We start from the raw sequence: 13309 nt of genomic DNA, 5'->3' as shown, positions 1-13309 counted from the left end.
TACAATACATATATATATATATATATATATATATATATATTTATTTATTTATAATACATAGTAACGGCATTGCAATTCTTTCCGACAACTTAAAAATTACATAAATAAATCAATATAAATGGACTAGGCAACGTTTTGTGTGTGCTGCTTGAGGAGAGAGGTGGGCGTGGCTGGACGGAGGAGTGGAAAGATGCGCACTTGACCATATCCGGGCGACACATCCATGCCGGCAATCTCTTGCTCTAATTCAAGGCTCTCGTTCAGTTGGCCCAGGCTGGCGCTGTTGGGAGTGGCAGGAGGCGGCGATTGCGCCTCAAATGCATTGCTGATCGATAGAAGGTGGAGGTGGCCAGCGCCACAGATTGTAGTAGTTGGTATTGTTGGTTGTGGATGGATTGTGCATTTTATTGTTTGCAAGCAAATATATGGCAAAGAGGTAGACATATAGATAGAAACAGATAGAGAGAAAGTTGCAAATTTGCAGCTCAAATACAATTAGCTAATTACAAACGTTCTTTCACATGGGTCACATACGGTTACGCTGTTATCGGAGGACACACAGGACACAGGTGTGGGTTATAGACAATATACATACACATATATATATATATATATATATATATACATATATATATTGTCAGCGTGCAAATTATGCCAACAAAATTAATCAAATTAACATATCAATGTTATACAAACTAATTAACAAACTTAAAATATAAGTTGACATAAGCAAACAAACATAGAAACAGAAACACCAATGTTTAGAGTATACAATACAATACAATACACACTATACAAATATTTGCCTATTAATACTAACACAAACATATACATATGTACAATTTACACAAGACTGCGGAGGAGTGCCACTAGTCAGAAGCGACTAGTCCAAATTTCTGAGTTCTGAGTCTACGACCTACCTTCGGCGACGCGGATTTGCCGACTGTCCGGGCAGATTGAAGCAGCCACGTGGTATGACCATACGTGCATTACCCTTGGCCGGACGGGAGCCACCGACCGCCTGAAGACTAGCCAAGTGAGCGGCATAGCCCTCGGTGAGCACCGTTGCATTCGATTGCAATTTCTTGCCAACCTGTTGGGAAGTGGGGGGGGGGGGGGGGGACAATTAAAATATATAGATGAATATATATAATCGTTGTTTATATGTACCTTGCCAACAATAAAGATCTGTTCGGGTCGCATGCCCACGTTGGTGTAGACGCTAATATCCTTGCTGCTGCCGTAAGCGGCGGTAATTGAGATTCCGTGATTTTGCACCAGATTATTGAGATAGGCGGTCTTGTGGCCCAACGGATCGGTGGAGAGTCCATCAGCGAACGAGATTAGGCCATGTGGAAAATTGTGCTGGCTGAGCCAGGAGACGACACGCTGCTGCTGCATATCCGGTCGCCCGGTAATATAGATGAGCAGATATCCAAGCTCCTGCCAATGGCGACAGACATCGACGGCACCGGCGCGCACCTTTGGATCCCTGCCGGTCACCGACATGGATGCCGTGAATGAACCATCGATGCTGAATACAACGCATTCGGTTAGCGGCGGCACAACAGCCATATAACAATCAACGGAGGTATGGTCGCCACGCACCACCATCTTGACTGGATAGATGCCATAGCCGAGAGACACCTGATCGGGTATGCTGTATGAGATGCGTCCATTCTTGTCGGTCATTTCGGTGGTTAGGAATGTCCATTCGCCCGCCGGTGGATCCTTCATAATGTGCACATCCACCTTCTCACCGTGCAGCGTGATCATATCAAGCGGTCCATACATGAATCGAGCATTCAAACGCTGCTCCCGCCCCTCCTGAACGATAACATCGTTGGCCCGATGATTGGCGGCCACATTCTTCAGCTTGACGGAGGTGCGCTTCTTGATCCACTTTTCGCGCGGCTGCCCGGGGTGGAACGAGGAGTTGTCCTTGTCATCGTGCGATCCCACAAACGGTATGCCCTCAAATTTGCCAATCTGTCGCAATATGAATGCAATCACATCGGGACTCTCCCAGTAGCTGGCATGGAACAGATGCGGCAGCGCATGTGCCGGAAAATTGCTCAGACCCTCCGGGCAATAGAGCGCATAGTCCAAGCGCTTTGTGCCCCACCATTTGTTTTGAACTGCAAAAGCATACAAGTCAATTAACCATTGAATCAGTCAATCAATCAATCAGTTCTTACGTGAGTGTATGGTACTTAAGGAGACATTCTCAATGAGACCAGAGATGGTGCTCTGCATGGATGCATCCGATAGGCGACGGCCGGTAAGCAGATTGTTGCCATCGTTGAAATGCTGCGGATGCGACTGTATTACTTCCACTGAGCGAGAGAGGGAGAGAGAGAGGGAGAGAGAGAGAAGGAGAGAGAGAGAGGGAGAGAGAGAGAGAGAGAGGGAGAGAGAGAGAGAGAGGGAGAGAGGGAGGGAGAGAGAGAGAGGGAGAGAGGGAGGGAGAGAGAGAGAGAGAGAGAGAGAGAGAGAGAGAGAGAGAGAGAGAGAGAGAGGGAGAGAGAGAGAGCGTTAGATTATGTGTGACTGTAATCCATAGATGGATGGCCCTTACATAAATGCAACGGCTGTCCATTGCCCAGCGGATATTTGGCATAGCGCGGCACATTCACCGGCGAGAGTATGGAGAAGCGTGCGCTTAGCAACGGTTCCAGGCGGGCGGCAATCGGATCGGTTGGATGAAACAGATTGTACACCTGATGGCAATTGGGACGTGCCAGTGCCGCCTTTGCATCGTGCAATTTGCGGGCGGCCAGCACGACAGACAGTGGTGAGCCGAACATAAAGAAGTCGCTGACCTCAAAGTCCAAACGGGTTACGCGCGAATCGCTCGAGGAGCTGGAGCGACGACGTCGTGGCGATGGTGCCACTAGCAATCGCTTCGCATCCAGATCAGAATCAATGAAACGCTCATCATCGTCCATGCGTGACATGCGTGCACTGTTGTCGCCACCGGCGCCGATTGGGCCATGACCGGCCGCCTGTGATAGATTGGCGGCATTTGACTGGTTGCCATTGGAGCGACAGAGCGCCTCGTACGCCAGCAGCGATCCCATCGAGTCGCCCAGCATAACAATTTGGCCGGAAAAGCCGTGACCCTCCTCCGATTTGAGGAACTCATGATAAACAATGTTGGCAGCGGCGACCGTCTTGTTGACCGTCTCCTGAAATTCGGGCGAAGCCACAGCGAGCAGCGGTATGGCACCAATGGGCACATCTGCTATATTAGGTATATCCGCTGCCGACGGTGATGCGTCAAATGAATACGGACTGAGGCTGGAGAGTATGCCCAGTGCATCCGTACAGATCGATGGACACGGTACCATCTTGATGGTCATGTGTGTCAGGAGGCTGGGATAATGCTGACGCATAACAGCCTCGAATGAGCCGCGAAATGTTGTTACATCCGACTTCTTAGCGGTTAGCTCACTGGCCGCATCCAGCACGCTGCCCGCATGCACCACCAGGATCAGTATGGTTGTGGGGCAGGAGGGTGTGCTCGGCGAGCCCGGTGGCGATGAGTCGTGACTGCGATCAATGCTGGCTGAAGAGCGCAATTGTCGCTTATTGCCACGCTCCGAGGCGACACGCATAAGAAAGTCCTGATTGAATATGCTATCCTCCTGCTTATGGCGACCACAAGCATGACCGCCAGGGCCACCGCTGCCAGAAGAGCTGCCGCCATGTGGCGGCGGGCTGTCATCGCCCTCGCCCAACAGCTCCAGCGAACTCCATTTGGCCAGCGAGTTCGTCTCATTTGTGTCTGTAAGTGACAACAATTAGTTTAGAGCACCTAAAGCATATGGATGGCACATACCCAGACAATCGAAGAACTCCTCGTCTGAGTTGGATTTGGAGTCCACCTCGAGGCGTTCCATGCGCCAGTTGGCAACCTGCAAAAGCGCACGCACACACGAAAGTAAACACCATCAATCTCTTATCCTCAATCGAATCTAAATACAACAATTTTGGGTCCGCTACAAGCGCTCTATGTCTATGTGGGAGGTGTGCTGGGGCTTGCAGCTGGAAGTGCATTTGGAGCAGGAACTGGAACATGAACAGGAACTTACATGATTGCGTGGCGCTGGCTTTTTATTCTGCACAAGATCGGATTGGTTTCGGTATCGGAGCGGTTTCGGTGTTGGATGTGTTTTTTTTGTTGGATTTTAATTTGGGTATGACAAGAGCAAATCAAAGATTATTTTTAAATTCGTTTTTCTGTTTTTCTTTTTTCTTGGGCGAGAACACGCTGCTCAAAGGAAAAAGCATATATTTACATACACATAAATGAAAACCCGAAAGATATTTGCAAAATTATCGATTTCGTATGCCTAACTTTTGCAATTCTGTATTTAAAAAAAATACACAAAAACAAATAATGAAAGAAAATAATTAAATTGACTACGGAAGTTAACGCAGCTATATCTTTTTATGGGCATATTAAAACTGAGACTCTAATCAAATTAGTAATTAACGGATACTGGGAATTGTATGATTAAATAAATAAATGCTTGCACTTGGCAAACTTTCGAAAATTAAACATCAGTTGAACTTCATCAAGTTATTGTAAATAAAAACTTGGATTGATTCAATATGCAATTCATCGCATTGTTAACTATTCCGATTATGTAAACATTTAACATGAGAATGAAACACCATCGAATTGAAAGTAGAAACCAACTGAAAGGCAATGTACAGCAACAAAGCAAAGACAAAGCACAAAGTACGACAATATGCCACGGAGGGAGACAATAGACAATAGACAACAGATAGTAGACTATAGACAATAGACAGTAGCAGCAGCAGCAGTTGTAGTTGCAACAGCAGCATTTGCAGTTGCAGTTGCAGCATCAGCATCCAGCACACTCACCTGCAGATCGAAACTGTGTGCTGAACCCACCGGCGAGTGCAGGGCACCCTTTGAGCCGAATTTGGTTTTGTTGGCCATTTGAATGCTTTGGGAACGTGAACGCTGATTGCTGGCACTTTGGGCAGCAAGCTCCACATTGCTGGCGACATTATCGCCATTCTCATCATCATCGTCTTCGTCGTCGTCTTCCCCCTCATCAGAACTGGCCTCGGCGCTTGGTGGCTGCTGGGTGACAATTGGTGGCACAGCTGGCGCTGATTTCTTGCGCTCGCTGAGGCTCGAAGCTGGCGCCACTGTTGCACTGCTCATATACGGTTCCGAGATGCTATCTGCAATGTCAAAAAAAAAATATATATATATATATAAAGTCCTGTATGGATCACACTTTGTGCGAATTGGTATTGTTGGTGTTGTTACCATCACTACACTCCTCGCCGCTGCCCATTTTCTTGGCTAGCGCCAGCTGCGTTTGCCGCTCAAGCTCGCGTATATCCTCGATGGTTAGGCCATGCCACTCATCCTGCCACGCCCACGCCTGGCGATGGGCACGCAGCATTGTTTTGCGCAGGGCAACATCATGGATGAACTTCTCCAGCTTTGTTTGCATGCCCCAATATCGAAATTCGACGCGACAGATCTTATAGGCGGTCATCAGAGACATATTGCGTGCCGTTGGCTGCTTCCTGCCCTTCACCTCGCGCCAATACTCCTCCAGCCAATCATCGCCGAGTGGGCCGCGACCCGTCTTATCCGATATGAATTGCTTGGGATCCTCATCCTTAACATAATCGCCACCCCACAGCTGATCCTTCACAATATCAATCACATCTGTGACACACAAAGCAATCAAATACAAAAACACATTACTAATGATGTCAAATCAAGACAAGATTCGATTTAATCAACTTACCCACAACCCGATTGCGAAGATCGCTGCCCGATAACTGAAATACATTGTCCTGATAGCCATTATCTGGATGATAATAGGTCTCGATGTCCAACGAGAACTTCTCCACAAAGGGACAAGTGTAGCGTGTCCGCGTATACGGATACGCATTCCATGCCTCCTCCTCGACGGTCAGCGCACTCTTGGGCAGTAGACCTGCAAATGAACCGCTGGAATATTTACAAATTCAATATTATATATATTTAATGTGATTCTTACTCTTGATCCAGCCCGGCAGGTGACTACCAACGTGATAGATCTTCTTTGTGTACTGGCCATTGCCTCCGGGTCCATCCTTATAGGGTTCATTGATGATGATCTCGACGCCGCTGCCTTCGCCATGGCTCTCCTCGCGGCTCTTTTTCTGTAAGGGACAACAAGCAAATTATTTGTAAAAATACTCTAACTAAAATCACAAATGGAGTGAATTAATGCACACATTAATTACTAGTTAAAGCTAATATATGTATATACTCCTGATCAGCATGATTACCCGAGTCTGTCTATGCAAGCTAATTCCTCAATTTTAAAGCCATCTTGATGAAACTGCGCAACGGAACAATCGGAACAATTGGTCGACTTTATAGTGAAAAGTCGCACCTAGGATTATTTTTGTTATTTTTGCCGACTGGACCGTTCTGGTTACTTGTTTTAGAGTTGTATTTTTACCGAATTGAAATCATCAAATTGACTCCAGTACAAGTGAATACTGTAAACTTGTTTTTGTCATCCCTTGAAATGTATTATGAATCGCAAATAAATAACTGTGTGTGAGATTCTGAAGTTTGTCACACATCTTTAACCAGTCTATAAATTAATTTTGATAAATCTCGATCACGTATATATCACTAATATATATTTATTTAATGTGATTTAAATTTGGAAAATAAATTGAAATATAATCATAAGTAATTTGCAAGTATTGTAGGATTAGCAGAGTCAGCGATTTTCTTAGAGTGTACTAGGATATTTGGAGTGTACTTGGTGTTAGGATTATGATCAGCTCGCTCATCGTCACTTACCGCTATCATATACAGCTGGGCAATCCGGTACTCCTCGACGGTGAGGGGCAGTGGTATGCGATACTCTTTGATCAACATTTTTGTTTTCCTGGACTATTTTCTATCTATTTTCTTATTTGGTCAGCTTCTTTGGTGTATTTTACGGCGGGTTTACTTTCTCTGTTCCTCTTGCTCTCGCTTGCCCTTCTCTCTCGCTCGCTCGCTCTGTTTTTCTCTCTCTCTCTCACTTGCGCGCTTTATTTTATTTCATAGGCTTTAGGCAATCATCGGATGTTGTTATTGGCTTATGGGTGTTGTTGTTATTGCTGTTGTTGTAGTTGTTGTTATTGTTGTTGTGGCTGTGTTGCTGTTGCTGCCGCTTGCTGCATGTGATGCGCATGGCTGAGGTGGCGTCTATGACCTGCAAGTGTGGCAAGGTTGGATTACATTTTTCGGCCAGGGGTTGGTTCGGCTCGATGTTGCCTCAGCCCTAGCTGCTTGTTTGTTGTTATGGCTTCCGTACATCTGTATGTGTCTATATATATATATATATATGTAATATGTGCTTCATGGAGCTGCAGATCTAAAATGTAAATTACCGTTTCGACTATTGATTGGCACCTCCGGGGGAGACTCGCATACATCAGCGAACAGCACAAGACTGCTGACAACATTCGAAGTGTCAGTCGAGCACTCAAGCTGTCAATTGGACAACTACTTAATACCACAAAGAGCAAAGCTCCAAATATGTCACCGAGAAGCGACTAGAATGCCCTAGTCGAAAGACCAATGCGAAGATTGCTGCTGATCGTCCAGGTTGTTCAATATGAATATATGCTTCTTATCCAATCTGAGTGAAATGTGAACAATTCATATTTCAGTCATATTTTAAAAGGCCATTTGTGCCTCTTATTGCCATCAGAAATGTCGATTTATGGCGAACGTTGGCAAGTATCCATAAAATTAAATAAGCTGGATCTGCGTACGGAATGCGAGCACTTGTATTCCCGCGTATGAAGTCTCTAGCTCTAATAGTCTAAATGAACATTAAATGCAAAATCAACTCGTTTCTTAATACTGATTAAGAATATGCATACATATAGACTTTATGGAATCGGAAATGCCTCCCACTGCCAGTTACAATCATTTAAAATATAAGAGATATTTAATAATTATTAATATTATAAACAGAAATATTATATCTTAATTTCAATAATAATTTTATCTGTTTTCGAAATTTAAAAAGGAAAGGAATTTGGTGAATATTAGTAGAATATTCGCTCTAAATACAAGACTTGTTATCGAAATTCGCGTCTTTTAAATACATAGAAAAACAGAGGGAGAGCATCCAATGGCATAGGCATATATTATTTTTGCGATTATCGTGCTATAGGGACAACAAACAAGAATAAAATTGCGAACAGGAATGAAAATGTCCGATAAGGTCGCCGCGGCTCACATTTCTCAAATGGTAATACAAACAAAAACCACAACCAAACAAAAGCAAAACCAAAAACGAAAAAAAAAACACTCGAAAATAATTTTGGTTTATCGTGCATAATTTTTGCTGTTACCTTGAACAGCTTTGCTAATTGGATTTATTGTTGACTACCGCCGACAATGGGAACAGAGAACAGACCCCCTCTCCTACCCTCACACAGACACACACACATCTCCCCTCGCCCTTCTGTCCACATCCACTGGCACTTTGCAATTTCCTCGCTTGACCTAAAAACAGAAAGAGACTAAGTGTGAGAGGGAGAGGTAGATGGGGAGAGGGGGAAACGTAGTTAATTTGCTGTTGGAGTTGCTATTATTTGGCATTCGTTTCCCCTCCCCTCTAATGCAATCGATCCGTCAAAGTGACAAGCGACAAGCGAGCTTATCGTCAATATAATAATATTGAACAATATATTCGAGGGACTTACCGTTTTATGGAGCTTTTCAATTCAAATCAGACACAATAGAGATATACATATATATATATATATATACATAGGTAAAGTAAGCAATTATTGCGATGAAATACCTGAGATGTCAGCTGAAACAGTTACATGAACTTGAGAGCTTAAGCTCTGTCGGAGTACAGCATTAAGGTTAACCACTAATCACCTTTATAGCATACATGTACACATAAACACATACAAATATACATATATGTGTACATAGGTTTTAGGTTGGTTTTTGGTGCTCTTGATTTGGCAAGGTCGCAATTTTACCGTTTGCGAATAATAATTGCAAAGCATATGCAAAACGCAGAAAAATGTGGATATGGAAATGTGAATGGGAATCGCTAGAGATAGAAGAGTATTCATTTCATGTTAAGTACACATTAAATTAATTATTTATATTCTGGTTTGTTTGTAAACACATTCGAACTACATATTTATGAAAGTGGAAATAATCGAAAATCAGCTTAAATATTAAAACCAAAGCGCGTCTGCACTATATCTATATCGTATACATCTGTAGATACATCTGTATTTGTGTAATTGCGTATGTATGTATTTATTTGGTTGACCTTCAAATGGGGTTTTTCAATTTGAAGCTGACCTGTCCAAGTCAAATTATGAAAGTGTGGAAATGTAACATTTAAATGTTTGTTTATCATACACACACACTGACACACACACGGGCAAACACACAAGGCAGCAACAACTTCAACCCTTCCCTGCTCCACAGCAAATGTCACTTTATCTAATCTTTTATTTGTAATTAATTATTTATGACGGTGGACAGACATATTTTTCTTCCTTTATTTTTTTGCTCTTTGGCACTATTTGTCTGCATAGGTGAGTTTAGAAAGTACTTACATTTTGTATGTATGTATGTATGTATGTATGTATGTATGTATGTATGTATGTATGTATGTATGTATGTATGTATGTATGTATGTATGTATGTATGTATGTATGTATGTATGTATGTATGTATGTATGTGTGTATGTATGTATGTATGTATGTATGTATGTATGTATGTATGTATGTATGTATGTATGTATGTATGTATGTATGTATGTACATCTGTATTTTGAACTAGGGCTGGATCTCCATCCATCCAGCTAATGGACGTAGCCTTGGCTTGCCTTGCTGGCACCAAGCACTTTGCAGCTGACTGAGGCAATTGCAACTTAATTAATGGCATTTCATGATTGACAATGCAAGACACAAGTCTCACAAGCCCCTCCACCACTCGCTCACCCTCCCTTGCCAATAACTGTATACGTTGGATATCTGCGATACCCACTTAATGGCGATACTGTTGCAAGCAGCGCACAAAGGCCAGTAATCAATAATTATGGGGGCGATATGGTATCAAGAGGTACAGAAAGAAATAAAGCGTGGTAAGAAAAAATAGATATTTACATACTTTGAAAGCATACATATTTACATAAGCACATATATATATAAGTATAGCAATTGAATATCAGATATGTGAACGAAGTTAATTTATTATTAATTTTTATTAACTAATTAATTAATTATAATTTCCACTTAAATTGAATAGCATCAAATTTGAGCTCATCAGCTGAACTTGAAGTAAAAGAAACGAGTAAATAAATGCGAAACTATATATTATATTTCTGCTAGTGTCCAAAATGGCTACAATTTATCGTGTATCTAGCTGTGTCATATCAAATACGAGTACAGATGTACATATGCATATATGTTTATGCTCGCTATAAACAAAACCGAAATGAATAAATAAATATGTACACACACACACACACACACATAACTAAATATATATGTATGTATGTGCGAATATTTACTTGTATGTGTATGTAGACAGTAATCTGTGCACTTTGCACGTAACTTGAACGCTAGCCGTGTTTATAGTCTGTCGTCTGTCGCCTGTCATTTTACAGTTTGCGTTTGCTTTATGGCGATGATCAAGCTCGTGTCAAGGGATTGCTCTACGACAGGGTGGGGGGGAGCGACGGACGCTGTCATGTGCAAAACTATGAAGTGTGTGTGACACAAAGTTTGCATAGACCTGCTGAAGCGAGCAACAACAACAACAATAACAACCGCAAGATAAGTGCTTGCAAAGCGCAAGAAAAGAAGCAGCAGGAGACACAAAGCAAAAAAAAAACGGCTTTTTCTTCTTTCCTTGGGTGTTACTTGTTTGCACGCTTTGCTGTTTGATGAATAAATTGCCACAGTAATTGGACATAAGAAAAGTGTACAAAATAAAATGAGAAGAAACACCGAAAAGCGCAAACGGTAAAATAAATGGCGCTCCGCGGCTGCCGACCATTCAAGCATTAATAATTGAACGTGAAAGCCCCGGAAGCAAAGCGACGAAGCGACAGAGACGATGACGACAAAAACAACAACAAACAAAGTCTGAGAGTGCATGTGAGTGTGAATAGGCAAGCGCAGAAGAGAGGCGCAGTATTGTGTGGTGATCAGCGTTGCCACAAAATGAGAAAAGATAAAAAATTCATTAATAAAAATGATAATTGGTCAATGATTTAATAACTTTCTGCCATTAGTTTTATGAAGCCAAAATAAATTAAATTAGTCATTAATAGCTTTATTCAGCTTTATGGAAAGCAAAAACTAGCTACTAAATAGTCAAAAGTATATAAATAGTGACAGGTGATCGTTTACATTTTTTTGCAGTTGCACTTGGATGGCTTCGCCGAATTATGTATATCTGTTTGAGAGAGAGAGAGAGAGAGAAACCATAATAACAAAAGTAAGTGCAAGGCACAATAGATGTCAACGAGTTGCACGTAAGCCGACTTTCGATCCGCTGAAGTAGCCAGACACGACAGACAGACATACACACAGACAGAAGAAGAGACGCGCAAATTACGAATTACGAATGAAAGAGTGTTGCTCGCTGAGGTCACAAGTATTCGGTCTCAGTGGACACCTGTGGCGCGCTTTATGTTTATTAATAATTTATATATTATATATTTATATCAATATCAATATATATATATATATATATATAGCACATACATATACGCAACAGCAACAATAACAACAAAACTACTTGTAAAGAGCAATGCGCGCGCAGAGAACATTTTTGCCCTAGGCTCAATTTAGTGAAGCACAACAGTAAAATGGAGACAACAAGAAGCGAAATCATTGGCAGCAGCAGCAGAGAATATATTTCTATGTTCCAACTGGGAGACTATCAAAATTTAGTTGCGGCCGTTTTGGGAGCTCAAATCACAAGCACACAATGCGTGCGCGTCAGTGTGTGTGTGTGTGTGGCCTAGTCACGCATGAAAGTGGAAAATGGGGCAGATGGGAAGATGTAAATGCCAAAATGCAGCTTAAAATTCTTATCACACACACGCACAAGCATGCACACACACGCACGCATTTCACGATGGTGTTAGTGCAGCATTTACTTGTTGTTGTTCTTTTCGCTTCTGCTACTTCTTCTGGGGGAAGGGGAGATAGAAACCTTTGCTGCTGGAGAGAGTAAAATTCCAGGCCAGACTCTGAGCTTACGCATTTACGTTTACGCGCTCACTCACACACATACACGCACGTACGCACGGAGTATGCCGTTTTCCTTACTCTTTTACGCATTTGTAAATTTTCTTGCAACAATTTAGCTGCAATAACACAGACGATGAGCAACAGCAAAAACAATAACATACGCACAGCCATATGTATAAAACTCACATATCTATTGCTGCCAGCAGCTGTGCACTATTAAAAACAATAACAATACACACACACTAAAAAAAAAAAACAATAACAAAAAGCGAAACAACATTTTTTCTTGATTGACCGTTTTTAATGAGAACTTTATATTTTGTTTGTACTCGCTGCTCTTGGTACACACCCACACGCAAGAAGAAAATTTTGTATAAAATTTTCTTGCCTTTTGCTGCGCTTCTGCTAGTTTTTGCAATTACAAACCGACATACAAAACGATAGCGTAAGCGTAGCGAGCGACGGCTGCAACGACCGACACACGTTCGCGTTCGCTTTTGAACTGAAAACGAAAACGAAACAGAACCAGCTGAAAAGCAGCAGCAAAAGCACCAGCAAGCTGAGATACATAGGTGAGAACGCGAGAAAAAGAGAGGGAAAAAACATATTCGGGGTATTCCAATAAACAGCTGCCAAACGATAAAAAAGCAGAATTGTATTTCATACTTAAACTTATCAAAATTTTAGCTTAATTTTACTACTTATCATAGGTTATTTTTCTTCTTTTTTTTTAGATACAATTAATTGAAAAATATATATTCATTTATATAGCTATCAAATGATAACTAATATGGGCTAAAGACTCGCAGAACGCCCTATCAGATTTTAATCAGCGTAGCAAAAGCGCGCGAGAAAGCGTCTAAGCGCAGGCAATATGCTCTCACTCTTACTTGTGTGTCTGTGCCGTAGGCAAACGGAAATTCGCCAAAAAGGGGTTTGCAAAGTAGATTATGCAATTACATATTTCACATCACGCTTACAGCTATGTTGTTACAGGTGTAG

At 42.1% G+C, this 13309-nt stretch overlaps 2 protein-coding genes across 8 annotated transcripts in view; both read right to left on the bottom strand.

The window, feature by feature from the left end:
* LOC6569531 (protein retinal degeneration B) overlaps window positions 1-7022 on the bottom strand; it is a 9141-nt gene extending 2119 nt beyond the window's left edge. For 2 of the 6 annotated variants that reach the window (XM_043215923.1, XM_043215924.1), the window contains exons 1-11: window positions 6863-7022; window positions 6060-6204; window positions 5805-5996; window positions 5312-5722; window positions 4895-5223; window positions 4095-4121; window positions 3842-3917; window positions 2579-3787; window positions 2199-2336; window positions 1171-2138; window positions 921-1093 (exon numbers count right to left, since the gene is read on the bottom strand). In XM_043215923.1, coding sequence (XP_043071858.1) covers window positions 921-1093; window positions 1171-2138; window positions 2199-2336; window positions 2579-3787; window positions 3842-3917; window positions 4095-4121; window positions 4895-5223; window positions 5312-5722; window positions 5805-5996; window positions 6060-6204; window positions 6863-6940 — 3746 coding nt within the window. In that variant the 5' untranslated portion in view covers window positions 6941-7022. Of the gene's footprint in view, window positions 1-69; window positions 326-920; window positions 1094-1170; window positions 2139-2198; window positions 2337-2578; window positions 3788-3841; window positions 3918-4094; window positions 4122-4894; window positions 5224-5311; window positions 5723-5804; window positions 5997-6059; window positions 6205-6862 lie in introns of those variants that run through there. The other 4 variants (XM_043215926.1, XM_043215925.1, XM_032741277.2 and 1 more) reach the window with 3 other exon arrangements.
* Window positions 6863-12795, bottom strand: LOC116805959 (putative mediator of RNA polymerase II transcription subunit 7). 2 transcript variants are annotated; one of them, XM_032741279.2, is made up of 3 exons: window positions 12657-12788; window positions 7441-7877; window positions 6863-7262 (listed from the first exon to the last, which is right to left on the bottom strand). In XM_032741279.2, exons 2-3 carry the CDS (start codon window positions 7513-7515, stop codon window positions 7104-7106), a joined length of 234 nt encoding a protein of 77 aa, XP_032597170.1. In that variant the 5' UTR covers window positions 7516-7877; window positions 12657-12788; the 3' UTR covers window positions 6863-7103. The 2 variants fall into 2 exon arrangements, 1 of the variants encoding a protein (XP_032597170.1); XR_006246873.1 differs by lacking the exons at window positions 6863-7262; window positions 7441-7877 and adding an exon at window positions 8073-8569 and having other exon boundaries at window positions 12657-12795.
* Window positions 12796-13309: the final 514 nt, after the last annotated feature.

Source organism: Drosophila grimshawi, unplaced genomic scaffold (assembly GCF_018153295.1).
Source record: "Drosophila grimshawi isolate 15287-2541.00 unplaced genomic scaffold, ASM1815329v1 contig_848, whole genome shotgun sequence".
NCBI classification, from domain to species: domain Eukaryota; kingdom Metazoa; phylum Arthropoda; class Insecta; order Diptera; family Drosophilidae; genus Drosophila; species Drosophila grimshawi.
Note: the sequence above shows the minus strand (reverse complement) of the source record. Positions and strands in the feature narration are given on the sequence as shown.

What these genes read in the sequence shown, in the direction of transcription:
- LOC116805959 (XM_032741279.2), bottom strand. Translation starts at nt 7,515, where the DNA reads ATGTTGTCAGCAGTCTTGTGCTGTTCGCTGATGTATGCGAGTCTCCCC. An exon ending in GCCAATCAATAGTCGAAACG is followed by an intron (nt 7,263 to 7,440) that starts GTAATTTACATT and finishes CCACACTTGCAG; the next exon opens with GTCATAGACGCCACCTCAGC.